Raw genomic sequence first — 24,963 nt, 5'->3', positions numbered from 1 at the left:
GGCACCTTGAGGATGGAGCTAAGGCAAGCCAGGCCCTGAGCCCTGGGATCGTGGAGCCTGGGCGGTGGGGGCGGCAGAGCAGAGCCCGGAGGTCTTGTCCCAACACCTTCCCAGGCCTGGCACACAGGAGGTGACGGATAAGTATTTGTCGAATGAGTTACAAGGGGAGCTCTCTTTGCAAACCCCTGTCCTGTAAAATGGGGACGCAGATGACATTTGGTGGACCAAGTGTGCCGTGAGGTGCTCAGCACCTCCCTTCCACCCCCAAGATGAGGCCTTGCTGACTTGGCAAGTTTTGATGTCCTAAGAGCCAGACCAAGGGCTCTGGCAGCTATTTGGTAGTAGGTAGGGTGCCAGTTTCCTGCCGAGCTTGGGACCCTGCCTAGCCAGGGAGGGACTCCGGGGTCTGTGACGTTGAGGTAGAGGGGCAGGCTGGGGAGGTCTAAACGTCCCACCAAGGCCCCGGCCCAGTGGCAGTGCCGCTGTGGGAGACGATGGCATGGCTGAACGGCCTGGCTCAGCAGGGCCCTGGAGCCACGGTCCGAGTCCTTGGCCAGGAGGGCAGTGGGCGAGCAAGGCATTCTTGTCACCCGACTTGCAATCACCGGCCTTGCCCGTAGCCTCTGCTCAGCCATCCATTTGCCAGCTGCCTTCCGGTGTCTCTCAGTCTCTCTGTGTCTCTCTGTGCTCGGGCACCCTTGAGCCCTCTCCCCCAGCTCCCTGACACCCCTGTGCCCTTGTGCTTCAGTGCCCCCTGCCTCTCTTGGGGCTGTGGGTCTCTCTTCCTCCTGTGTCTCGCCCTGCTCCCCCATCATCCTGCCCATCCCCACCCCACCCACTGCAGTCCCCTCCAGCCCACTGTGTTGCCCTTATCTGGGTCCAGCCCCTGCACAATTGCTGGGAGCCCATCCCCATGACAACGGGGCAGATGGCGGCTGCGATTAGCCTCTCTCCCTCCCGCCAAGGCTCAATCCGTCTTTGAAATTAAATCAGCTGCGATAACATCGACTGGCCAGAGGGAGGGAGGGCGGGCAGAGGCTGCCTGGGCCCCACCCACCCCGCCCCAGGCCCTGGGTGCAGGGGTGGGGGAAGGATGAGGAGGGCAGAACAGGCTCCCCCCACCCCCCCGCATGGCAGTATGACCTTGACCAAGTCTCTAACCCTCTGAACCTCAGTTTCCCCATCTGTAAAATGGGGGCACATAGCCCTCTTTTGGGCTGGTGCAAGTCCCTGGGGAGAGTATGCAGACAAAGTTCTTCCTGGGGACTCAGTAGGGTTGAGAACATTGCCCCCCAACCCCAGTCCATGCAGAAACCAGACTCCGGTGGAAACACGCCTGTGGGGGTCAGACTGCTGGCCAGGCCTGAGGCTACTCATAGCAGACAGGTTGCAGAGCTAGCTCCCCACCTGCTCTGTGAACCAGGGAGCAACCCTCCCCAGGGCTCTGGTGCCCTGACTTGTAAAATGTTCCAGTGTCACTAAATCCTAGTGCCAGAAGAACATGCCGGGACGCCATGTTGTCCAACCCGTGATGGGGACCCCACTCCTTCCCTACTGGATTTGGGTCTCTTTCAAGTTCCAGGGGCCCTAGAGGGATGGGTGGGGCCCTGGGGTGAGGTGAGGGGTGGAGAAGGGGGAGCCTGACTAGGTCTGAGGTCTCCCTGAGGAAGCGGCATCTGGGAAGAGACCAGAGGGGTTGGTAGGAGTTTAGCTGGGTGGGGCTGAGTGGGGAGAGGTGTTTCAGGCAACGGGGTCACCATGTGCAAAAGTCCCGAGGCAGGACAGCAGCAGAGAGAGTGAGGGGGGCCTAGGGAGAGGCACAAAGACCGGAAAGCAAGTGTGGAAAGAGGTGACTGCTTAGCAAGCTGGGAGGAGGGTTCCAGGCAGAGGGTACAGCCAGTGCAAAGAGCCTGAGGCAGGAGCATGCCAGGTATGTGTACAGGCTGGTGAGAAGGCAAGTGGAGCTGGAGGAGAGCTAGCAATGGAAAAACTATGGATGTCACAGGAGGCCCTTGATGCAGAGCCTTGTAGCCACCATTAGGACTTTGGCTTTTCCTTTGAGTGTCTCCTCAGACTGTTTTTCACAAGATCCTTCTGGCTGTCGGGATAAGAACAGCATGAAGGAGGAGAAAGGAGGAGGCAGGGCAGCCCAGGGGGAGGCTGACACAATGTCCAGGGGAGTGATGGGGGGGTCCAGGAGGCAGCAGTGGAAATGAGGAGCTACATTCTGAAGGTGGGGCCCTTCACCCCTTAGGAGGCCCCTTGAGGCTGGGCCAGGAGCGGGCCCTCAATGTCACCCCCCCACCCCAGGGCACTCTTGCATGAGAAGTGGGACAGAGCTGGACCCAACCAGCCTGGCCAAGCCAGGGTGTGCGTGCTGGGCCATGGGGGCTCTGTGGGGGCCCCAGGCTTCCTCGCTGCCGCAAGTCTCGGCACCTGGCACAAAGCCAGGCCCAGACGGCCGGGTTCCCTCGGCCAGAAGGTCCTGCTCCGGCGAGGCCCGGGGAGGCCTCTGCAAGGAGGTGACAATGGAAGCAAGGCCCCCAAGGATGAATTTAACAGGCAGACCAAAGGAGGTGAGAAGGGTGGCTCAGAGTGTGGGAACAGAATGTACGAGCTGTGGATGCTCGTACAGGCCGGGCAGCCAGTGCCTGTGGGGGGCGGGTGAGACGTGCGGCTGGAAAGGCAGCAGGGGCCCCGAATGCCCGTTTGGGGAGTTTGGACTTTATCTTCGGTTGTGCATCCCTAGAGGCACCCCAACCTGTCCGGGCTTCAGTTCCTCAGTCTGTCAAATGGGGCTAAGCGTTGAGACAGGATTCAGCGGGGTGGCTGATGACCCGGCACACGTGTGGCCAGATACAGTAGGCGCCGAGTCGGGCAGCCGCAGGAGGAGTTTGGGAGGGGAATGCCATGATCGGTCACAGGTCTGAGCTGGAGAGAGAAAGCATGGGCTTTGGGGCCAGGCTTGGTGAAAGGAAGGGAGTGCCGGCCATGAGCCTTGGCCCGGGGATCCTGGGGGTGTTTGGGAACACCAGTGCTTTGCAAGCACCCAGATCTGTGCTGTGCACCCAGCTCCAGGGCCATGCGACCGCCTGGGCGGCCGGCCGTAATTGGATTTGCCCAGCAGCTGTCAGAGCTAAGCGGGCCCACTTGATGCAGCCGCGGTTGGCCAGTAATTGGTGAAATTAGCAGGTCGGCAGGGGCACAGGTCAGGTGGTTAATGCTGTAGTGGGGGCTTTGATGAAGTTAGTCCCATTGCAGGGCTGGGAGCTGGGGTTCAACCTTCTGTGCGTCATGGGGCTCTCCTGCTCCTCCGGTAACATGGTTAGGAGACCTCCAGCTGCTGGTCTGTCCCAGAGGCTCCCGGAGGCGGGACCCGAGAAGCTAGAGGCTAGGCAGAGCCTGGAGGTGCGGCCAACTGCCAGGTCACCTACAGTGTCCTCTCGGCCAGGGCACTTGCAGCACCCAAGGGGCTTTGTATCCCCTAGAGATCTGGGGTGATGCCCCTTGACTTCTTAGAAGAAACCTTTAACAGGTTCCCCTTGGAGGTAAGTACCCAGGCCCACCTGCAGGCTTCCAGCACCACACCCTGACTTCCATGATGGGCGCTCCTCAGCTTAAGTGTGCATCGGGAAATGGGAATGAATTCCTCCCAGGTCTGTCTTTGGCCAGATCCCACCCTCCCCTATAGGTTTATGGCCTCCCCAGAAGTCTCACCCGCCGTGAGTTCTGGAAGCTGTCCTCTGAACACACCCCTTGATTCTTGCTGTTCCCTGGAACAGTGTGCTCCGACCTCCTTTCATTTCACATCATTTATTGGACACCGACTACTTGGCAGGCCAGGAGTCGAGATGCATAGGTGAGCAAAACCTGATCAGGCCCCAGGATGATTGGTATTCACAGTGCCTTTCCTGGCCATGCCCACACACCCCCTCTTCGCAGCCTGGGAACCAAAAGACCCTGTCACTAATCGGCCTTGAACCCTGAAGCCTGGAATCGCCTCTATTTCTGGCTCCACTCCAGCCCCCAAGGAATAAGGAATTGCCAGCATGCCGATCTTTCATAGATGCATTTGTGCGTGCGTGCACACACACATACACACACACCGGCAGACACACTCACAGGCACACTTCGCCTCTGTTGCCGCGATTATTATTGTTATTGTTACCATTATTATTTTGAAGGTAAATCCTTTGGATGAAATCCTGGCTCAGCCACTTGCCAGTTATGTGACTCTCCTCTCAGTTTCCTCTTATGTAACGTGGGTCAACGACTACAATCTGGGAGAGCGTGGGCATCAAATGGAACTGTGGGTATGGCCCTCACTGGCCTCTTTGCTGTTCCTCAACAGGGCAGGGTTTGCGTTTACTCTTCCCTCTGTCGAGAATGCTTTTCCCCCAGATAACTACATGGTCCATGATCTCACTTCCATTCCCCAACTGAAAACTCACCTGCCCGTGCCCTTGACCCCATCCTTCTCCATGAGCCTACCTGCCTGTATTTCCTCCCTCGCATTCATTATGACAGGGACAGGGGACAATATTCCACGCGCCTGCTTGTTCTCTGGCTCCCCAGTACAACGTCTGCCCCATCGGTGCAGGAGTCTGTCTTGCCCATTGCTGTATCCCCAGGACCTGGCACTGTGCCTGGCATATAATAATACGCCCAATACATATCTCTTGAATTGCGCTGAATTAAAAGTGCAGGACACATCTGAAACTGGAGATTGCTTCAAAATAAAAATATACTTAAAAAATATTTTTAAAAGACTAGCACTCGGCAGGCCCACACGGAATCAGAATTCGGCACTGTCACTCCTTCCGTGATGGGAAGCTCACTCCCAACGGAGTGTGTCTGAGAATGTGAGACCCGTGCCTATTGTGGCTCCTTCAAAGCCCTAGTGCCAACACTGAGAACACAATGCCGAGGACAGAGCCCTGTGGTCCAGCTGGAGCAACCTCACTCAGGGTCACGGACAAACACACACAAGCATGCCCACGCAAACACCTTCATACAACAAATATTTACTGTGTATCTACTGTCTTCGTGCCCTGGGGTAGGTGCTGGACGTGAGCAAAAACAGGATCAGAGCTCCTGTTTTTGTGTTTATGGTCCACTGGGGCAGCAGACTGAACTCAAACCATCTTCCACTTCTCTGTGCTGGACATATACAGACAGAGACGTGTGCACAGTGTCCACACATGTGACCCTCAGGCAAAAGTCCCTCCTACATAGGGTTACTTTGGGGGTCAATTGGAAATTATATAACAGGGTCCCAGTCCTCAGAAGGCCTCCTTGAAGAGGTGGTGGTTGAGCAAAGGCCTACAGATGAGTGGGCAATTACCAGGGAGAACAGCGTGTGCAAAGGCCCTGAGGTTGCAAGACGTTTGGTTCCATGGAGAAACAGAGAGGAGGTCAGTATGTCTGGAGCTTAGAGAGTGAGGGTTGCCGGGATGTGAGACCAGGAAGGTGTTCAGGGGCCAGGCCACTAGGGCCTCATGGTGAGGATGAGGCCTGAGGTCTTTATGCTTAGAGCAGTGGGAGCCACTGACGGTTTACAGCAAGGCAGGTGAAGTGATGCAGCTTGGGTTGGCACGATGGCCGAATGAAAAATCACTGGGGGGCAGGAGGCTGAGACATGGAGCTGGGAGGCCCTGGGAGGATGATGCGGCCCCATCAGAGAGCCAACGGCAGGCTCAGAGTCACAAGGCTGGGCCGAGAAGGATAGGCAGTCACGGCACAAGAGGGGTCACAAACCACGAACACGGCCCACGTGTGCAGGCGGCACCCATGGGCCAGAGCGCACACGCCCCTCTGCGGCTGGGGTCCGGCCTGCCGAGCAGGTTCCCCACGCTCCCCAGCACCCCCCCCCCCAACACCGCCACATGCGGGCAAGCTGTTCTCATGAACTCACTTGGCACCTTTATTAAGCATCAGCCGCACTCACGCCCTGGGGCGCGGCGGCGGGTGGCAGGCCAGGGGCCCAGGCGGCCTGGGTCACTTGTCCACCTGCTTGAGCTGCTCCTTGCCATTGATGGTCACGGACCTGAGCCGCCCATCCTCCTCCACCTCCACGCGCTCCTGCCCGTTCTCCATGATGCGCTTGGTGGTGACCTTGTGTCCGTTGACCAGCTCGGTGGACGACATCACCGACTTGAACCCCGAGCTGCCGGAGCCCCCGAAGGAGGTGGACGAGAAGGTGGTGTGGCTGGCACTGCCACCCCGGCTCAGGGCGTCGAAGGACGAGAAGGCTTCCATGAAGGCCGGGAACTCGCCGAAGCCGGCCGAGAAGGCCCCCCTCAGGCCGTGGCCCTGGCCAGCGCGGTTGCTGTTGAAAGGGGTGTCCCAGAAGTCGAACGAGAAGGGGTCCAGGCCACCGAAAAACTCGCGGAAGATGTCCTCGGGGTTACGGAAGGTGTAGCCGGTGTCGAAGGGGCTGCTGTGGGGGGTGCTGGCCCCGCCACCGGCCCGCCAGCTGTTGCAGCCCGCTCGGTCGTACACGGAGCGCTTCTTGGAGTCGGACAGCACCTCGTAGGCCTCGGACACCTGCTTGAACTTCTTCTCAGCCTCCTCCTTGTTGTCGGGGTTCTTGTCCGGGTGCCAGCGCAAGGCCAGCTTGCGGTAGGCCTTCTTGATGTCCTCTGGGGAGGCACTCGCCTGCACTCCCAGCACTTCGTAATAGTTGGCCATGCCGAGGCGGGGGTGGGGAGAAGGGGGAGGCGAAGGTGGGGGAGAAGGCGAGGTGGGCACCGGTGGCCTGGGTGGCAGGGATGGGCTCAGAGGAGGCAGCAGCTGGTGTGGCTCCCTCAGCGGGGGGGCCTTGCTGGAATCTACTGGCTCCGGGCACGGCTCTGCCCAGTGAGTCTACCCTTTCATAGTACCAGTTCTCAGGGACAGGTGGGCGCCTCCACTGACAGGGGGAGGGGGAGGGAGCACTGCCACAGTGGGGCCAGGCCAGGGGCAGGCCCCCCTGCGGAGCAGAGGCTGGGCCCTTTGTGACATCAGTGCCCCCCGGGCGGGGCAAATCCCCCAGCTCTGGACCTGGCCTGCCCCTGCCAAAGAGGTGGGCACCTTGGTGGGCCTGGAATTTGGAGTTTGGTCACGCCGGGTCTGTTGGCTGAGCTCCTGGGAGCCAAGGAGCAGAGGCAGAATCTGTCGCAGGATGGGGCCTAGGTGCGCCTTGGTCAGGGAGGGGGAGGGAGGCCTTCCTGCCACAGGCCCACTTAGCCTGCTGGCTGGGTTGTTGGGATGGAGTGAGGGGGCCCGAAGTGGGGAATCAGGCAGGGAGGCAGGCGCGGGAATTCATTCTTCTTGTACCCCTTAATCGGGTCAGATCCTCAGAGGTCAGCCCCACAAAGGCAGGGGTGTTCCGTGCCTGGCGATCAGTAAATGTTTGTTTAATGACTGAGGCTCAGAGACATGCAGGATGTACTCAGGGTCACACAGCAGGTCAGTGAGAGAGAGACAGAGGCAAACCCAGGGCTGTCTGAGGACAGCAAATGGAAAGAAGCATTCCGCGCAACTCTGGAAGAAAAAGAAATCGGAATTGATAATGGGTGTAGTGGGTTAGATCGTGGCCTCCCCAAAAGCTACGTCCCTGTCCTAATCGCTGGAACCTGTGAATGTGATCTTATTTGGAGGAGAGATCTTTGCAGATGTAATTAAATTAGGGGTGTCCAGATGAGAGCATCCTGGATTATCAAGTGTCCTTACAGAGACATACAGAACAGAGGGGTAGCAGTGTGGCGCAGGGAGAGCCCGAAGTCGCCAGAGGCCAGAGGAAGGGTGTGCGGCCCTGTGACATCTTGCTCATGGACTTCCGGCCTCCAGGACTGTGAGAGGTTACATTTCTGCCGTTTGGGGCTTTTGTTCTTTTTTTTTTTTTTTTTAAGTTTATTTATTTGTGAGAAAGACAGAGACAGCGTGAGTGGGGGAGGCATAGGGAGCGAGGGAGACACAGAATCCCAAGCAGACTCCACACTGTCAACACAGAACCCGACGCGTGGCTCGAACTCACGGACCGTGAGATCATGACCTGCGCTGAAACCGAGAGTCGAAAGCTTAACGGACTGAGCCACCCAGGCGCCCCTCTGTTAAGTCACCCAGTTTGTGACTTAGTAAGCTAGCAAGGTGAGTGAGGTAACCACAGGTTCCTAGGCATTTACATTTCCTTAATTCTTGCTCCCATGGGGGATCATACTTAGAAATAGCAAGGAACTATACTGATTTACTGATTGACGTCTCTTACTCCCTTCCCCTCACCCCCCTCCAGTTGGGGTGGAACACAGGCTAAACTGCCTAGTAAGCGCATCCACGAGGAGAGAGCTGTTGGGATCACTAAGTCCTTACCTAAGAAGGCATTCCTGGGGCGCCTGGGTGGCTCAGTCGGTTAAGTGTCTGACTTCAGCTCTGGTCATGATCTCACGCTTCCTGGGCTCGAGCCCTGAGTCGGGCTCTGTGCTGACGGCTCAGAACCTGGAGCCTGCTTCGGATTCTGTCTCTCTCTCTCTCTCTCTGCCCCTCTCCCGCTTGCACTCTGTGTCTCAAAAATAAATAAATGTAATAAAAAAAATGTTTAAGAAGGCATTCCTCTGCCTTCTCTCCTTCCTTCCTTCCCTGCCCGTCTTCCTTTCTTTAGTCCCTACCCCATACCCCTGTCTGTACTCTCTCTCTCTTTCTCTCTTCCTTCCCTTCCTGTCAGTGCTACGTTCCCAGAACCTAACAGGGAACAGCAGGTTCTGGCCAATCCCAAATGCCAGGAGGTGGAACACAGAATCTGGAGACACTTTGCAAGCCTGACCTAGAGTGAGAGACACTGTCACCCCCATACACCTCCCCAGGAACAGGACTTGTCCTCTGTGCCCCGTGTCCATCTGCCACATGGGCTGACACCTAACACATATCACTCAGTAGAGGAAATAGACAACCGAGAATAAGTCCACTGAGTGTAGCTACAGATGAAAACGCTTCTTTATTTTTGTAACTGTTTCTGTCACTGCAGTCACAGCCTGTCCATTGGAGCTGGGGAAAGCTGCCTGCCTGCCCAATTCTCGGTGACGACTGTGGGGACAGTGACGGCGAAGGGGGTGTGTTGTGGCCAATAAGGCATCGTTAACATGGTGGAGGTGATCAGGGTAGCATTTCTGACGTGGGGGCAGTGGTGAGGGTGAGAGTAAGTATGGCGGTGATAGTGGAGTTGATAATGACAGACGAGGTGCTGGTGGTGGTGACACTGACCCTGGACGTGTAACAATGGACGGGATGGACGGTCATTGGGCACCGTTGATAGCGACAGTGGAGGTGTGACGGGGAGGTGATGGAAAGGCTACTATCGGGGAGGGTGGTCATGGCAGCCATGGTCCTGGAGGTGGTGACGTTGGTGACAGTGATGGTGACAAAGGCAATGGAGTAGAGGAAGTTGCGTGTTGTACAGCTTTGCTTTGGTAACAACCCCCACATCCCAGAGCCTTACGACAGCCATTTAGGCCTTGCCCACTTCTGTCAGCTGCTGGGGGTTCCAACTCACACGTCTTCTCATCTGGGATTCCGGATGAGGAAGGGCTCCGGTCTGGAACGTGGGGTTCTCGTGGCAGAGAGGGTGGGAGAAAGAGCCGGGCGAAAGGCGGAGTGCCTCTGGAAACTTCTCCCGGGATGGGATGTACGTCACCCTTGCTCATGCCATGAGGCCAAGGCCAGCATCAGCGAGGCAGGGAATGGCACTCCTTCAGGAAGGTTCCGCACGTCTCAGGCTACAGGTGGGGAGGCACAATCCTCTTAGGGAGTGGGTGATCCTGCAGCATGCGGGGGGTGGGGGGTGGCCCTGGTGCTGCCGACGATGGCAATGCTCTGGTGACCGAAGCGCTGCTCAACACGACAGGACCTGTGACAGCAATGGAGGGCTTGCTGACAACAGTCACGATGTGCTCCAGCTACGGTGTTGATGCTGATGGTGATGAAGCAGCAGGTGCGGTGTCCTGGAGTTTCTGTTGCTAACTCAGCGTTGCCGCCGCCCTCCTCCATGGTCCCCTCGGCGTCCTAGAGAATTCGGGAAGATTTTCCAGAATCCCCTTCCCCATGTGGTTCCAGGGTGGAGTCTGCCAATGCATGAGCTACGGAAAGCGGAGGGGAGAGAGGCCGTTGTGAGCCGATGGCAACTGGAGGTCTGCAGGAAGTTCTGGGCAACCCTCTGAGAACGCCCCCCCCTTCAGAGATGCAGGCTGAGATGCTCAGGGGCGGGGCGGCGGAGTGGGGGGAGCTTTCCGGAAGATCATGAGATTCCAGCAGCTTCCAGGCAAACTCTTAAGATCTCCCCACTTTGGGGCAGCAGACCAAGACCGTCAGCGATGCCTCGTTTCCCTGATCTTTACGCGCCCAGGTCGTCCCCTGGTCGTGAAAACTCACACTTTGTGTCTTCATACCTGTCACGGTCAGCAGCTGTGTGCACGGGGTCATGGTGACAGTGGCTCAGGGGAAGGTGGTGCAGGCGGTGGGGGTGACAGACGTGACAATGACAGCGGGCATGAGGAGGGAGGTGGGCAGTAGGGACACTGGGCCAGGGGACACCGGTGGTGACACGGGTGGTGGTGATGACAGTAATGGTAGTGGCAGTGACGGTAGCAATGGTGTCGTGGCGAGGGTGACACTGGCTGAGACGAAGATGGTGTTGGTGACACTAATGGCGGTGACGTGGGTCAAGGTAACGTGAATACTGTCGAGGTGGAGGCAGGTGGTGACGGTGGCGGTGGCGTCAGAGGCGGGATGTGGCAGTGGTGACGGTGTGATGATAGTGACCTGGTGCGATCGCTGGCGATACTGGAGGAGGTGGGGATGGTCATAATGGCGATGGTATAACAGCGATGGTGGGGAAGAGGGAGGTTGATGGTGGACATAGGGATGGTCATACGTTTACGGTGATGCTAATGGGGTCATGCAACATCCGTCGGGGAGTTGGTGGCAATGGCACCACTACAGGAGACGCCTGAGGGTCCCATGGCCACGCAATCAGGACGCTGTGTGGCTGGTTACATCCAATTAAGAGACAAGGGACCCAGGATGATGAGATGCTTCCCTCGACCCAGGGTCCCCTCTCCCTGCCTTGCCTGAGACTTGACCTGTAATGTCTTTGCAAAGAGGAACTTTCCTGTGGTCCTGGAGCTCCCCCAGCAAAGATCAGCACTGTTCTGACCCCAGGCCCTGTGCTCAGCTTGAGGCCTCACCCTAGAGTGGTCCGTCTATAGGAGGCAGGGGGGATGGAGACAGGGCTGGAGACCCCCAGGGTTCAGGGCTGTCCCAGCGCTTATAGGATGGGCATACAACACAGAGGCAGATCTCAGCTGCTCATTGTCCAAGGATCCCAGAAGATGGGGGGCCTCTCCAGCTTACCAAGGACGAAGTGGGGCGAGCTTCCTACAGACGAAGGTGTGGAACTTGGCAGAGGTGATTTTCCCTGCCGAAAATGGTTCTGAGTCGTGTCCTCTGAAATCCTAAGACCAAAAGTGTTAAGAGCAGAGGCGTCTGGGTCCCTCCCCAGGGCCTGCGTGAGGACACAGGGATGTGCAGGCATGACTTGAGCTCAGCCCCCACAGCCTTGACCACCACTGGCTGTTTGCTCACTTTCCCTCTCTGACCCTTGCTGTCCTCATTCACCGGTGCGGTGGGAAAACTCCTCCCCATCAGAACTGCCTCCTCCCTGGGGAGCCAGACTAACCTCCCTGGCTTGCGGCCTCTGTGTCCCCAGTCTGAGGCCCACCCTCAGGGCCTCAGGTGGGCCTGCCTGCCCCCCGCAAGCCATGGCCTGGGAAGAGAAAGAGGACCTTGGGTGACCAGGTGATCTCAGGAAGAGCCTGATCCAGTGCATGCATGGGGAGGCCCAGAGAGGGCAGGGCACACCCAAGGTCACACAGCGGTCCCAGGAACCCTCCCCAGGGCGAGCTGATGGAGGCCGATTAGGCAGCCAATTGGTATTCTGAGCAGCCAGAGGCCCCTCTCTGTCTCTGTAATTAATGGAGTGGCTTTTTAAAAGGATTCTAATCACCCTCGATCCTATCTTCTTATCACTAGCGTTCCTAATTAGATGATCCTGGCAGTCACTCGGCTAATTCCCTCCAGCCTCATGCAGCCCTGCCCAGCCCGGGGCAGCCCACCCCACCCCCCCAGTCCACCCCAGCCCAGCCAGATGGGCAGTCCGGGCCTTCTCTCCCCTCAGGGCCCCTGGTTCTCTAACTGCATTACCTTCAGGATGGATGGGTGACAGCGATGGATGGGCCACTGGATGGACAGTGACAGGTGAGTGAAGGGACTGAATGATGGACAGCTATAAGGGTGGCTAGATGGCTGAACAGAAAACTGGGAGGTTCAGAGCTCAGCCTGTCAGGTCAGACAGCTCTGCCATTTACCAGCTGTGTGTTCTTGGGGAAGTCACTTAACCTCTCTGTGTCTCACTTTCTACATCTCATCTGTAAAGTGGGAATAATAATAGCATTTCCTCATAGGATTGCTGTGAGGACAGCTTAGAACAGAGAAAAGGCTGTGTATGTGGGTTTGCTAGCCTAATGGGTGGATAGACAGATGGATGGATGGAAGAACAGATAGACAGATGAATGAAGGGAAGGAGTAATAGATGGACAGGTCTGTGGAAGGATGGGTAGAAGGGTCGATGAGCATATAAATTGGTGCACTGATGGAGGGCTGGTCAGGTGGTGGGTTACTAGACAGGTAGAAGAGACAGTGAACGCCCAGTGCCAGGCAGGAAGGCGTGGGAAGGGGGGGCAGCCTCTCTTCTTCTCCAGAGGTAACAGGACAATCTCAGCTTAGGTCCTGACACAGACGTGGCTCAGACCTGCTTTCCCTCCCCCAAGACATCCAGGAAAGTGTCCTGTTCAACCCTCCTGGCCCATGGTAATGGGTGCCCACTGGGTCCCCAGGATCCTTTCCCCTCAACCCCTACCCGGGTAACACCCTTCCTGGTGGTGGTCCACGTGGTCTCTGGAAGCTCAGTTCTAGCCTCCACTGGAGGGTTACTGCCTGAGCAAAGGCATCATTTGTGGGGACCCCCCCCCCGCCGCTGAGTTCCAAAGTGCACCAGCCTGTTAGGGCAGCCACTCTCCTCTCCCCACCCATAGTGCCCTAGTCTTCAGCCCATACTTGCATGGGGCAACTCTAGGCAGAGCTCTGATCCCACTTCCAACAGCTCATCCTAAGCCTCCAGGAGGATTCAACCCCCACTGCCTACATACACACCATGGACCTCTGTAGCTTTTGGAATGTGGGGCATCCTGGGTCTTTCTGGAAAGAGTATAGAACAAAGAAGGAAGTATCTTCCAGAGTCAAGACCTACATGCATATGCGCACATTCATACCAGCAATCATCCACCCACCTATCACCCACTTACCCATCTATCCATCTATCCATCCATGCATCCACCTATCCATCTACCCACCTATCCATCCATCCATCCATCCATCCACCCACCCATCCACGCATCCATCCATCCATCCACCCATCCATCCATCCATCCACCTATCCATCCATCCATCCATCCATCCACCTATCCATCCATCCATCCATCCATCCACCCACCTATCCATCCATCCATCCATCCACCCATCCATCCATCCATCCACCCATCCATCCATCCATCCACCCATCCATCCATCCATCCACCCATCCATCCATCCATCCACCTATCCATCCATCCATCCATCCATCCATCCATCCATCCACCCACCTATCCATCCATCCACCCATCCATCCATCCATCCACCCATCCATCCATCCATCCACCTATCCATCCATCCATCCATCCATCCATCCATCCATCCACCCACCTATCCATCCATCCATCCATCCATCCACCCACCTATCCATCCATCCATCCACCCATCCATCCATCCATCCATCCACCCATCCATCCACCCATCCATCCATCCATCCACCTACCATCCATCCATCCACCCACCCATCCATCCATCCACCTATCCATCCATCCATCCATCCATCCATCCACCCACCTATCCATCCATCCATCCATCCATCCACCCACCTATCCATCCATCCATCCACCCATCCATCCATCCATCCATCCACCCATCCATCCATCCATCCACCTACCATCCATCCATCCACCCACCCATCCATCCACCCATCCATCCACCCATCCATCCACCCATCCATCCATCCATCCATCCACCCACCTATCCATCCATCCATCCATCCATCCACCCATCCATCCATCTCCACGTATCCACCCATCTATCCATCCATCCACCTACCATCCATCCATCCACCCACCCACCATCCATCCATCCACCCACCCATCCACCCATCCATCCACCCATCCATCCATCCATCCATCCACCTATCCATCCATCCATCCATCCATCCACCCATCCATCCATCCATTCATCCACCCACCTATCCATCCATCCATCCATCCATCCACCCATCCATCCATCCACGTATCCACCCATCCATCCATCCACCTACCATCCATCCATCCACCCACCCATCCATCCACCCATCCATCCATCCATCCATCCACCTATCCATACATCCATCCATCCACCCATCCACCCATTCATCCACCTGTCCATCCATCCACCCATCCATCCATCCATCCATCCACCCATCCATCCATCCATCCACCTACCATCCATCCATCCACCCACCCATCCATCCACCCATCCATCCACCCATCCATCCACCCATCCATCCATCCATCCATCCACCCACCTATCCATCCATCCATCCATCCATCCACCCATCCATCCATCTCCACGTATCCACCCATCTATCCATCCATCCACCTACCATCCATCCATCCACCCACCCACCATCCATCCATCCACCCACCCATCCACCCATCCATCCACCCATCCATCCATCCATCCATCCACCTATCCATCCATCCATCCATCCATCCATCCATCCACCCATCCATCCATCCATTCATCCACCCACCTATCCATCCATCCATCCATCCATCCACCCATCCATCCATCCACGTATCCACCCATCCATCCATCCACCTACCATCCATCCATCCACCCACCCATCCATCCACCCATCCATCCATCAATCCATCCACCTATCCATCCATCCATCCATCCATCCACTTCCTCATCCATCCATCTACCCATCCATCCATCCACTTACTCATCCAGCCAGCCAGCCTTTCATCTATCCATCCAACCACTTATCCCATATGTTTCTTGAGCACCTATGCATACATGTACTATAAGCCAGGCACTCCTCTGGGTGCTGCAGGTATATATGCCAGTGAACACACTAGCCAGGGCGTTGCCCTCATGGAGTTGACAGCTAGCGGGAGAGACACAAGAAACTAATAATAAATAAACATAATATAATGTCAGGTAGTGATAGCTGCCATGAGGAAAAACAAAGCAGAAGGAGGATGACAAGCCTCCTCTTTCAGACAGGGTAGGCAGATAGGGCCCCACCCACCTCCACATGTGTATCAGGCATCCATGCCCCCATGCAATATGTGTGTGCCTATACACACGAACACAAGTGTCCACGTGTGCACACAGGTGCCTCCCACAAGGCCTGCAGCCCTGCTGTGCATTGAGGGTACGGTGTCTCCAAAGATGCCCCTGCCCACCCACACTGGGGAGGTCTGGCCCACCCCTCTGGCCAGAACAGTTTCCTTCTTCCTCACCCTGACCTTCCCATATCCCCTCTCCAGGCCTGCTCACCGGGGTCCCAGCACACGTCTGGGTTTCACTGGGTCAACTGGAAAAGGGCCTAGGTGACTTCCATGCAATTCGCAATTCAGATCCACACATCTTTCTGCGCTGGTGTAGGTGCGAGCTGGAAACAGAGCAGAATTCAGCTGTGTCACCCACACCCACAGAGGGCCCTCCCAATCCCAGGCTGTGGGAAAGGAGCAGAGACCCACAAACACGTGAAGGCAGCTGCAACAAGCATTGGGGACACCTGGGGTGACATCTGGGCAGGGCTTAAACAGGGCAGTTCCAGCAGGGTCTATTGAGAGAGGTGACATTAGCCTTTGGCTAGGGCCTCACACATGTGAAGGTCCTCGGATTTAGACTCTGGATGTCCTTTCCCAATGGTATAAATTGCTCGGTCGTGGAAAAAACAGTATTTCCAGGTGGGAAGAAAATGTTCATCATAGGGCTGTAAGCACTTTCAGACCACGGAGTGCATTATTAATGAATCTCTTCCTAAATCAGTGCTCTCAACAGGGTCAGCCCTCCCTCCCCAGGGGAAAGTGACAGGAGACATTTTTAATTGTCATGACAAGGGGGTAGGGTTGCTATTGGCATCTCGTGGGGCGGGGTCAGGGATGCCACTAAATATCCTACGAGGTACAGGACAACCTTCCGCCACAAATAATGATCCAGTCCCCAGCGTCAGTGCTATCGAGGTGGAGAACTCTGGTCTGAACCCTGAAGCCACCATTTGAAAAGTACGGTTATATTGCATTTGTGTTTTTACTGTGCCTAAGGCATTCATTTCTTTAATGTGAACGTTCAAAACATACAGGCGGTCTGTTTGGTTATTTATTTCTTAATAAAGCAGGGACCTTGAAACAGGGGGGTGGTTTCACACAGAGGAAGCAGCGAGCACAAAGCCTTGCGTGGTGGGAGAGCCTCGTCTGTGGTCTATTGTGCCTGGGACTGAGGAGACAATGAGGGGGCAGGGTCTATGAGGGTGCAAAGGTCATGCAAGGCTCAGATGCCAAACTCAAGAGCTTGGATCAGGTCCCGAGCTGGGGAGCCCTCGGGTGGATTTGAAGCACAAGGAGAATGTGATCAATGGCATGTTCTAGAACAATCTCTCTACAACAATCGTGTTCCATTTCATGCCCAACAAACTGGTAACCATGTAAAAGGCTGACATTACCAAGTGCTGGCAAGGATGTGGATAGAGCAACGGGGATTCCCTGCCCTGCTGGTGGGAGTGTCAATGGGAACAACGAGTCTGGAAAATTCTTTGGCCTTATCTTGGAGATGTGAGGGTACTAAATCCTTTGACTCAGCAATTCCACCTCTAGGCTTCTGTGCCCAGAGAAACCCTCATGCATGGTGGAGGGATGAGAACAGCAAGCATATGCTCTCTTTATAATACAACACAGGAGGGGGGTGCCTGGGTGGTTCAGTCGGTTGAGCGTCCAACTTCGGCTCAGGTCATGATCTCACAGTCTGTGAGTTTGAGCCCTGCATCAGGCTCTGTGCTGACAGCTCGGAGTCTGGATCCTGCTTCAGATCTGTGTCTCCCTCTCTCTCTGCCCCTGCCCTGCTTGTTCTCTGTCTCTCTCTGTCTCTCTCTGTCTCTCTCTCTCTCTCTCCCTCTCTCTGAAAAATAACAAACATTAAAAAATTAAATAATAGAAAACAGGAGGATTGGCAAATACATTGTGTTATATTTATACGATGACATAGTATATACAACAGCGAAACATGAATGGAACAGAACTTCATATATTCGTGTGAAAGAATATCATAAACGTGATAGTAAACCAAAAAAAGTAAGTCATAGCAAAAAAAAATCTACTGTTAAGATACCATTTTGCAAAATGTAAAAACGTGCAGAATAACGTGAGCTATGGCATAAGGATTCATACACATGTAGCAAAAAAATGTAACCTACATGGGAGTCATCAAGCCCTAGCTACTTCGGGGAAGGAAGGCAGGTAAGAAGGTTCAGAGGGTTCAATATACTTGTAATGTTTTCTCTATTTTTTTTTTTTTTTCGGTTTAAATAAACCAAATGAGAGCACAAGCAGAAGAGGAGCAGAGAGAGAGAGAAGACACAGAATCCGAAGCAGGCTCCAGGCATCGAGCTGTCATCACAGAGCTCGACGCGAGGCTCGAACCCACAAACCACGAGATCACGACCTGACAGGAAGTCTGTCGCTTAACTGACTCAGCCACCCAGGCGCCCCTGTGATGTTTTCTTTCTTAACCTGAGATGAGGGGGCGTCAGAGGGACTGCAAGCTGCCTCGGTTCTCCTGCCTCCTGGTGTCTGCAGCCTGGAAGGTAAGCAGGACCTGGGCCATGTATATCACCAATAGAATATGGCAAAGGTGATAGGCTGCCATTCCCGGGATTGCGGGACATTATATAAAACTCCCTGGTGTTGGCCACTCTCCTGCAGAGTGTCTGTGTGTTGCTGGCTTTGAAGGAGCAAGCTGCTGTGAATCTTCAGTTGTGCCAGAACCTGAGCGAGGTTGGTAGCAGAGCAGACCCTTCCCTAGTTAAGCCTCTGCCGAGACCCCAGTCCTGGTCAATGCCTTGAGGGCAGCCTTGTGGGACCCCACTAAGCCACGCCTGGGCTTCTGCACTGTGTGCGTGGTCTTAAGCTGCCGAGTCTGGGATTTGCTGTGCAGCTTAGAAAACTAGGGCCGCCCGGGGGGCTCAGTCGGTTGAGCGTCCGACTTCAGCTCAGGTCATGATCTCACAGTTCGTGGGTTCGAGCCCCATATCCGGCTCTATGTTGACGGCTCACAGCCCAAAGCCTACTTTGGATTCTGTGTCTCCCTCTCTCCATGCCCCTCCCCTGCTCGTGTTCTCTCTCTCTCTCTCGAAAATAAATAAACATTAAATTTTTTTTTTTAAAAAGAAAACCAATAACTGGGGAGTACCATGGTATTTATTCTAGTATTAGCTATCTTTGTGGGTGTTTGAAATATTTCATCATTGAAATAAAAAGGTTAAGAAAGATCCCTTTGGCGGAAGAGACAAGTTGCAGGGCACCAGCCGGGGGCAAGGGCCAGGGAGGAGGCTGGCGCTACAGCAGGCGAAGGGACAGCACGGGGCAGTGTGAGGTGCAGAGGAGACGCTCCGATGCTGTCCGGACGGTATCGGCAGTGGTGCAGTGTGATGTGCGCTTGTGTAAAAACGTCCCCTCCGTTCCTGAATTCTGAGGAAAGGGAGGGGCCCATCCCAGCAGCCCCTCAAAGCCTGGGAGACCTGGATCACAGCCCCCACCCCAAATCAGTACAGCCAAACCCGGGTGGGAGGGGCGGGGAGAAGGAGAGGGACAGTGTTTTCCCAGGGTCCCCGAGGGAGCCCCGCAGTGCGGGCTGGGGAGGGACAGATGGGACGGCGGAAGGAAACAGCTGCAAAGGGTCCGCCAAGTCCCCTCTTCAAGAAGGAAACCCCCCCCCCCACCGCTAGCCTGCATACCAGAGGGAGCCATCCTGTTCTCCCCCATCCCCAGGAAATGAGACCCCCATCCCTGCCTGGCCCTCAGTTTCCCCAGCTGTACAGGAGGGATGATCTGTGGGGATCCCCACTGGTTGGGGACAGGCTGGGGGGGAAATACTGAAAACACCTACTAAGTAGCCAGGTATATCCCACTGGCACTCCTAAGGGACCCTGACAGCCTTAGGGGATGTGTGGGAAGGAAGAACAGGAAGGTCAGGCGGCTTGCCCACTTCTAGGAGTAGAGAAGGACACTGAGTAGGAGTAGAGACACTTCTAGTAGAGAAGGGAACTCTGTCTGAAGAGCAGTGGGCTGAAATAGCATCAGAAGGATATCTCCTTGCTAGGAAGGCTCTCCAAGGACTGAGACCCCTTGGCCCCCTCATCTGTAAAACAACCCTGCAAGGTGTGGTCACGTTTTACTGGTAAGGAGTCAGGATTCAGAGAAGCTAATCCACTTCCTTAGGGCTGCACAGCAAGGGAGAGGCAAGGGTGTCCGCACCACACCCAGGCCTTGTCCTTGAGGGACATCGGTTAGGGCCTGGGGAGGCCCTGAAGGGCTAAGGAAAAGGAGAACTCAAGGTTTTGTCTAGGCTCTCTGGGGTTTTGAAGGATGAAGGGGAGGACATCTCAGGGAGAAAGACCAGTCAGAAATAAGGCAGAGAAAAGAACACAGGTGTTTGTGATGATTCTTTATTTTTTATGTTACAAAGGCGGCAAAAAGTCGTAACACAGTAAAATAATAGCACAGGGGCATCTGGGTGGCTCAGTCAGTTGAGTATCCCACTCCTAACTTTGGCTCAGGTCATGATCCCAAGGTAGTGGGATCAAACCCCTGTCTGACTCCACAAGATTCTCTCTCTCCCTCTGCCCCTCTCTCTCTCTCTCTTTCTTTTTTTTTTTTTTTTTTTTTTTAATTTTTTTTTCAACGTTTATTTATTTTTGGGACAGAGAGAGACAGAGCATGAACGGGGGAGGGGCAGAGAGAGAGGGAGACACAGAATCGGAAACAGGCTCCAGGCTCTGAGCCATCAGCCCAGAGCCCGACGCGGGGCTCGAACTCACGGACCGCGAGATCGTGACCTGGCTGAAGTCGGGCGCTTAACCGACTGCGCCACCCAGGCGCCCCTCTCTCTCTTTCTTAAAGTTAATAATAATAATAGCACAAGTTTATGAAGTCAAAAATTACCCTCTCCCCCATCCCCAGACTATCACACTTCCCCAAACTAACAACTATTATTCATTAGGCATATATCTTCCCTCATTATTTTCCATAGCTACACAAATATTTAAAAAAATTTTTCTAACGTTTATTCATTTTTGAGAGACAGAGAGAGACATGGTGTGAGTGGGCGAGGGGCAGAAAGAGAGGGAGACACAGAATCCAAAGCAGGCTCCAGGCTCTGAGCTGTCAGCAAAGAGCCTGACGCGGGGCTCGAACCCACGTACTTTTCCTGAGGGGAAAGATGGAAAAATGGCCCTGCAGACATAAGAGTCCCCTCAGAACCAGACCTTCTGCCCATTTTTAAGTGACTCACCTGACTCAAAATCGTTTGCAACGCACCTATACATTTGCAAAACATCATGCAGCCAAGCAAAATTTGTCTGCTGGCTGGATAAGGCCACATGCTGCTGGTTTCAGATCTCTGAGTTAGGTGTTCCCTCAGTGAGATGCTAACCAGTGAGTTTTTCCAACTCCCCTTGCTTGAATAATCCTTCCCCCTTGCACTGACTCAGGATACCTCCTTCATCATCCACGATCTTGTAAATCCTAGGGTCTATTCTGGGCTTACTGGAGTCTGAGCCACTGATCTCCTGATTCTTACAGTAGAACCACAAGGTTTGAAAGATTGTGATTGGGACACCTGGGTGATTCAGTCAGTTAAGCGGCCGACTTCAGCTCAGGTCATGATCTCGCGGTTCGTGGGTTCGAGCCCCGCGTCGAGCTCTGTGCTGACAGCTCAGAGCCTGCAGCCTGCTTCGGATTCTGCGTGTCCCTCTCTCTCTGCCCCTCCCCTGCTCGCACTCTGTCTCTGTCTCTGTCTCTCAAAAATAAATTAAAAAACATGAAAGAAAGAAAGAAAGAAAGAAAGAAAGAAAGAAAGAAAGAAAGAAAAAAGAGATTGTGATCATAGAATCTTGTTTAATATTGGAATGCTTTACACATACACCTCGCTTTTGTGTTCCTTGATTTTCTGACTTGTGCTGGTCTTGTTAGTTTTTGCAGATGAAGTTTGGAATTATTTTATCATTTTGCTTTAAAAAAAAAACCCCACACACAGTGGACTTTTGATCTACTGCCTGGTGCTATGAAGTCACTTAGGGCAGTCCACTCACCTTAGGAGAAGCTCTCTGGGTGTTTGCCTTCTTCCTTGCCTCTCGGGGGATTCGTCCTTCCTTTCCATCAGGTGGATGGCAGACATTCCTCCCAAATCTTATTCCCCTGGGGCAGTGTCCACTGATTGTTTCTAGTGGTGGTCACCAGGAGGTGGGAGGAATTTCTGGGGAAGGACTGAGATGGTCTCTATGAATTACAAAGGGGGCTTGGTTTCTCACTACAGAAAATGGGAATCAGAAGCTGGGCCTGGAAGCGTCTCTGTAGAAGGAAGGGAGGAAGGGGCCCTGGGCCAGCCAGCCCCACCTGGGTGCAAACAGATGGAACAAAGGCCAACCCACCCCAGGCGCCCTGGCGCCAGGCCCCCGCGGAATCATAAAGGCACCATCTCCCAGCTAAGGCGGCCACTTGCGACACTTGGCCTGCCTGCCTGCCCTGCCCTGCCCTGCCCGGGAGCTTTGAGGCCACAGAATCGAAACTATTTACCCGCACAATGACTCGGGCAGCAGGAGTCATTGTTAGCACTGATTATTTTATGGAAGAGGGAACAGAAACTGTAGTGGCACGAGTGCCTGGGGCTTGAACTTAGGGCCTCCGAAGCCACCATACCTCCCCTGCTCCTGGTGGTCGCTCACCGGACACCATCCCTACCCCCACAGTCTTCCCCAGCTCTGGCTGCTGGCTTTGTCAGAAACAACCCCTTCCCTCCGTGAGTTTCCTGGCAGCCAGAGAGAGCGGATTCATGGGGACAAGACGTGTGTGTTTTGTCCCCACCAGAACGCCAACAACTACCAGGGTCGACAAACATTCGGGAGAAGTGAATGAATCCATTCGACAGACATTTGGGAAGCACCTACTGCAGGCCTGTTAGAGACAATGGAGACACAAGAGTGACAGACACAGTCCCTGTTCTCTTGGACCTGACGTGGCAGGGAGAGGGGATCCGCTCATCTGTTTATTTCTTGCTGGCTGCTTCTGGCACTGGGTGCTCCCAAAATATTGCTTGGCAGTAGGAAGGAAGTAAGACCAGGGTAGTAATAGAGAAACAAGGGTGGGCAGGGGGTTCTTTCTGTGGTTCTTCTGGGCTCTGGGTTCTGGTCTTCAGGTCCAGCTCGGGGATGTAGAGTCCAGGCCCTGGGCTCCACGTCCTTGGTGCTACACTCTGGGTTCCGAGCCCCACGCTCTAGGCTGTGAATCTGGGGGGTCCATGCTCAGATCCCTAGGTCCTGGGCTCCGTGTTCTGGGATCTGGATTCTGAGGTTCAAGTTCTAAGCCACCATCTCAGAGTTCTTGGATGTAAGTTCTGGATCCTGAGCTCCAAGTTCTAAATTCTGGATTTGGGAGGACAGGCGCTGTGCTCTGTTTTGGGTCTGCTTCCTGAGTACTGGGGTACAGAGTTGTGGACTCAAAACTCTGGACTCCCAGGTTCTGGTTCTGGATTTGGGGCCAGGTAATAGCATTGTTTGCCAGAGGCCAGGTAGAGTCGTTACTGCGTCAACTGCTCACGGGGAGGAATTCTTGTTTGTTTCATCGGGTGGTGTAGCCCCCGTGCCTAGAACACGGCCAGGGGTGGACGAAGGGATCAGCAGGCACACATACGTGCTCACTTGAGTACATGATCACATAGACACACAATCCCGCCGTCAAGAGCCAGGGCACAGAAGGGCACGACCATCCCTGCCCTCAGTGTGGGTATAATAGCTGATGGGGGAGGGTGGGCCAGAATGCTTGTGAGCTGGGGAAGGGCTGAGAAGGCCACTATGGATTCAGATAGGCAGGCAAGTGCACATCCAGCTACACACCCGGTCAGTGCCCGCCTGCTCTAGGTGTCCATTCTACAGGAAAAGGACGTGTGCAGGGTGGTGGCGGCAGAGCAGGAGCAGAGGGCTCCTGAGTCAGAGACCCAGGGATGCTCCTCCCACTCTGTCCTGCTGGGCTGAGGTACCTGGGACTTCACAGGAGGCATGCTGGCCTCCACGGGACTATTGCTTCCCCGGCCCCAAGCAAGCACCCTGCCAGCACCGGCAGTCTGCAATGGGAAGAGTGACAGGAGGGTCTCCTGGCTCACGTAGACATCAGGGCTGCCAGAGAACAAGGAGGTTGGCCATCAGAGAGCCTAATCGTCAAGGACTCAGGGTACCAGAGATGGTGATTAGGGCCAAAAGGAGTCATCCATCAGAGACATATGAATAGAGTAATGTAATTAGAGACAGTGGCGTCATGGGAGATGACATCATTCAAGCACGTGATCAGAGGTGGTGGCTGTACATTGAGGATCAGGAGGTGGTGTTCAGAGGTCTTGGTGATCAGCATGATCATCGTTGATTGCATATATCATTCGTCATTGTTCTGGGACATGGGGGACTGAGGGTGTGAGCCACAGGAACGTTTGTGAAGGAAGCATCTGGTGCTCATATTCTTGACGACTGAATGTAGAGGGGACATCAGTGATCACATTCAAGGGCTAGAGACATCCAGAGATCCTGGTGGTGGGTGATCTACTGGGGACCAAAGGCAGCAATGGTTAGAGAATTTAGTGACCGGAGACACAGGTGACTGGTGATACCGATGACCAGGAGGCTGGCAGTCAGTGTTCCTGGTGATCAGGATATAAGGGACACTGGTCATAAGGGTCCTGGAAGATAAGACTCCACAACCCCTATGCTGGACACTAGAAAGCTGGGTGATTAGCACTGAGGACACAGGGATGTTGGGCACCAGAGCCACTGGTGACCACATGGACAGTCAAGAAAATTTGATAGAAGAGGATCCCATGATCAGTGATATTGGTCATCAGGCACCTTGTTAGTTAGAGATGTTGGCGACCGGAGACAAGTGACCAAAGTCATTGTTAAGGAGACACCGGTGAGGAAAATAGTGTGATTGGTGATAGTGGAGACACATGTGAGTGCTCAGATCTATCAACTATTAGAAAACCATTGATCAGTGACATTGATGGTCATGCTTCTTGGTGAACTAGGACATTGATGACTGAGTGCGTTGGGGACCAGCACAATTGGAAATCAGGAACATGAGTGACAAGAGGCACCAGTGATCACAACATGGTGAATAGAAGTACTGGGAAAACGCAGTGATGGTCAGAGATGTTGGTGCCAGACACGCTGAATATAAATATCGATGAATAGAGGTGCTGATCGCTGGTAGGAGATACTCATGACCAGGTATGTTCCCAGCGAGCCAAAACAGTCCCTGGAGACCCTGGTGATCACATTTTGTGGCTGTCCGTGACCAGACATGTCACTGTCAGAGGCATTGATAAAACATTGGTTGACTGAGTGTTGGCGACCAGTGTTATAGTAATCAGATGTCTATGGTCACAGGCTCTGGTGATCAGACAGGTCACTGACCACGAATATCAGTCATGGTGGCTATCTCCAATGACCAACCTCGTTGATTGAGGATGACAGCAATAAATGAC

General features: G+C 54.5%; 1 protein-coding gene and 1 long non-coding RNA gene across 4 annotated transcripts; one reads left to right on the top strand and one right to left on the bottom strand.

Annotated features, from left to right (window-relative positions):
* Positions 1 to 1,541: 1,541 nt before the first annotated feature.
* DNAJB8 (DnaJ heat shock protein family (Hsp40) member B8) lies at positions 1,542 to 6,974 on the bottom strand. 2 transcript variants are annotated; one of them, XM_045494009.1, is made up of 2 exons: positions 6,070 to 6,974; positions 1,542 to 1,554 (listed from the first exon to the last, which is right to left on the bottom strand). In XM_045494009.1, the coding sequence occupies exons 1-2, from the start codon at positions 6,688 to 6,690 to the stop codon at positions 1,552 to 1,554; spliced, it is 624 nt and encodes a 207-aa protein (XP_045349965.1). In that variant the 5' UTR covers positions 6,691 to 6,974; the 3' UTR covers positions 1,542 to 1,551. The 2 variants fall into 2 exon arrangements, with proteins under 2 accessions (XP_045349965.1, XP_045349964.1); XM_045494008.1 differs by lacking the exon at positions 1,542 to 1,554 and having other exon boundaries at positions 5,903 to 6,974.
* Positions 6,975 to 8,624: 1,650 nt separating this feature from the next.
* LOC123606081 lies at positions 8,625 to 17,795 on the top strand. 2 transcript variants are annotated; one of them, XR_006716085.1, is made up of 3 exons: positions 8,625 to 10,160; positions 12,206 to 12,285; positions 17,758 to 17,795. It is a non-coding gene; the product is annotated as an uncharacterized LOC123606081 (long non-coding RNA). The 2 variants fall into 2 exon arrangements; XR_006716086.1 differs by lacking the exon at positions 17,758 to 17,795 and having other exon boundaries at positions 8,625 to 9,964; positions 10,087 to 10,160; positions 12,206 to 13,468.
* The last annotated feature ends 7,168 nt before the right edge of the window (positions 17,796 to 24,963 follow it).

The sequence above is a fragment of the Leopardus geoffroyi genome, chromosome A2 (genome assembly GCF_018350155.1).
Source record: "Leopardus geoffroyi isolate Oge1 chromosome A2, O.geoffroyi_Oge1_pat1.0, whole genome shotgun sequence".
Taxonomy (NCBI): Eukaryota; Metazoa; Chordata; class Mammalia; order Carnivora; family Felidae; genus Leopardus; species Leopardus geoffroyi.
This window is presented reverse-complemented; position numbering and strand designations above follow the sequence as displayed.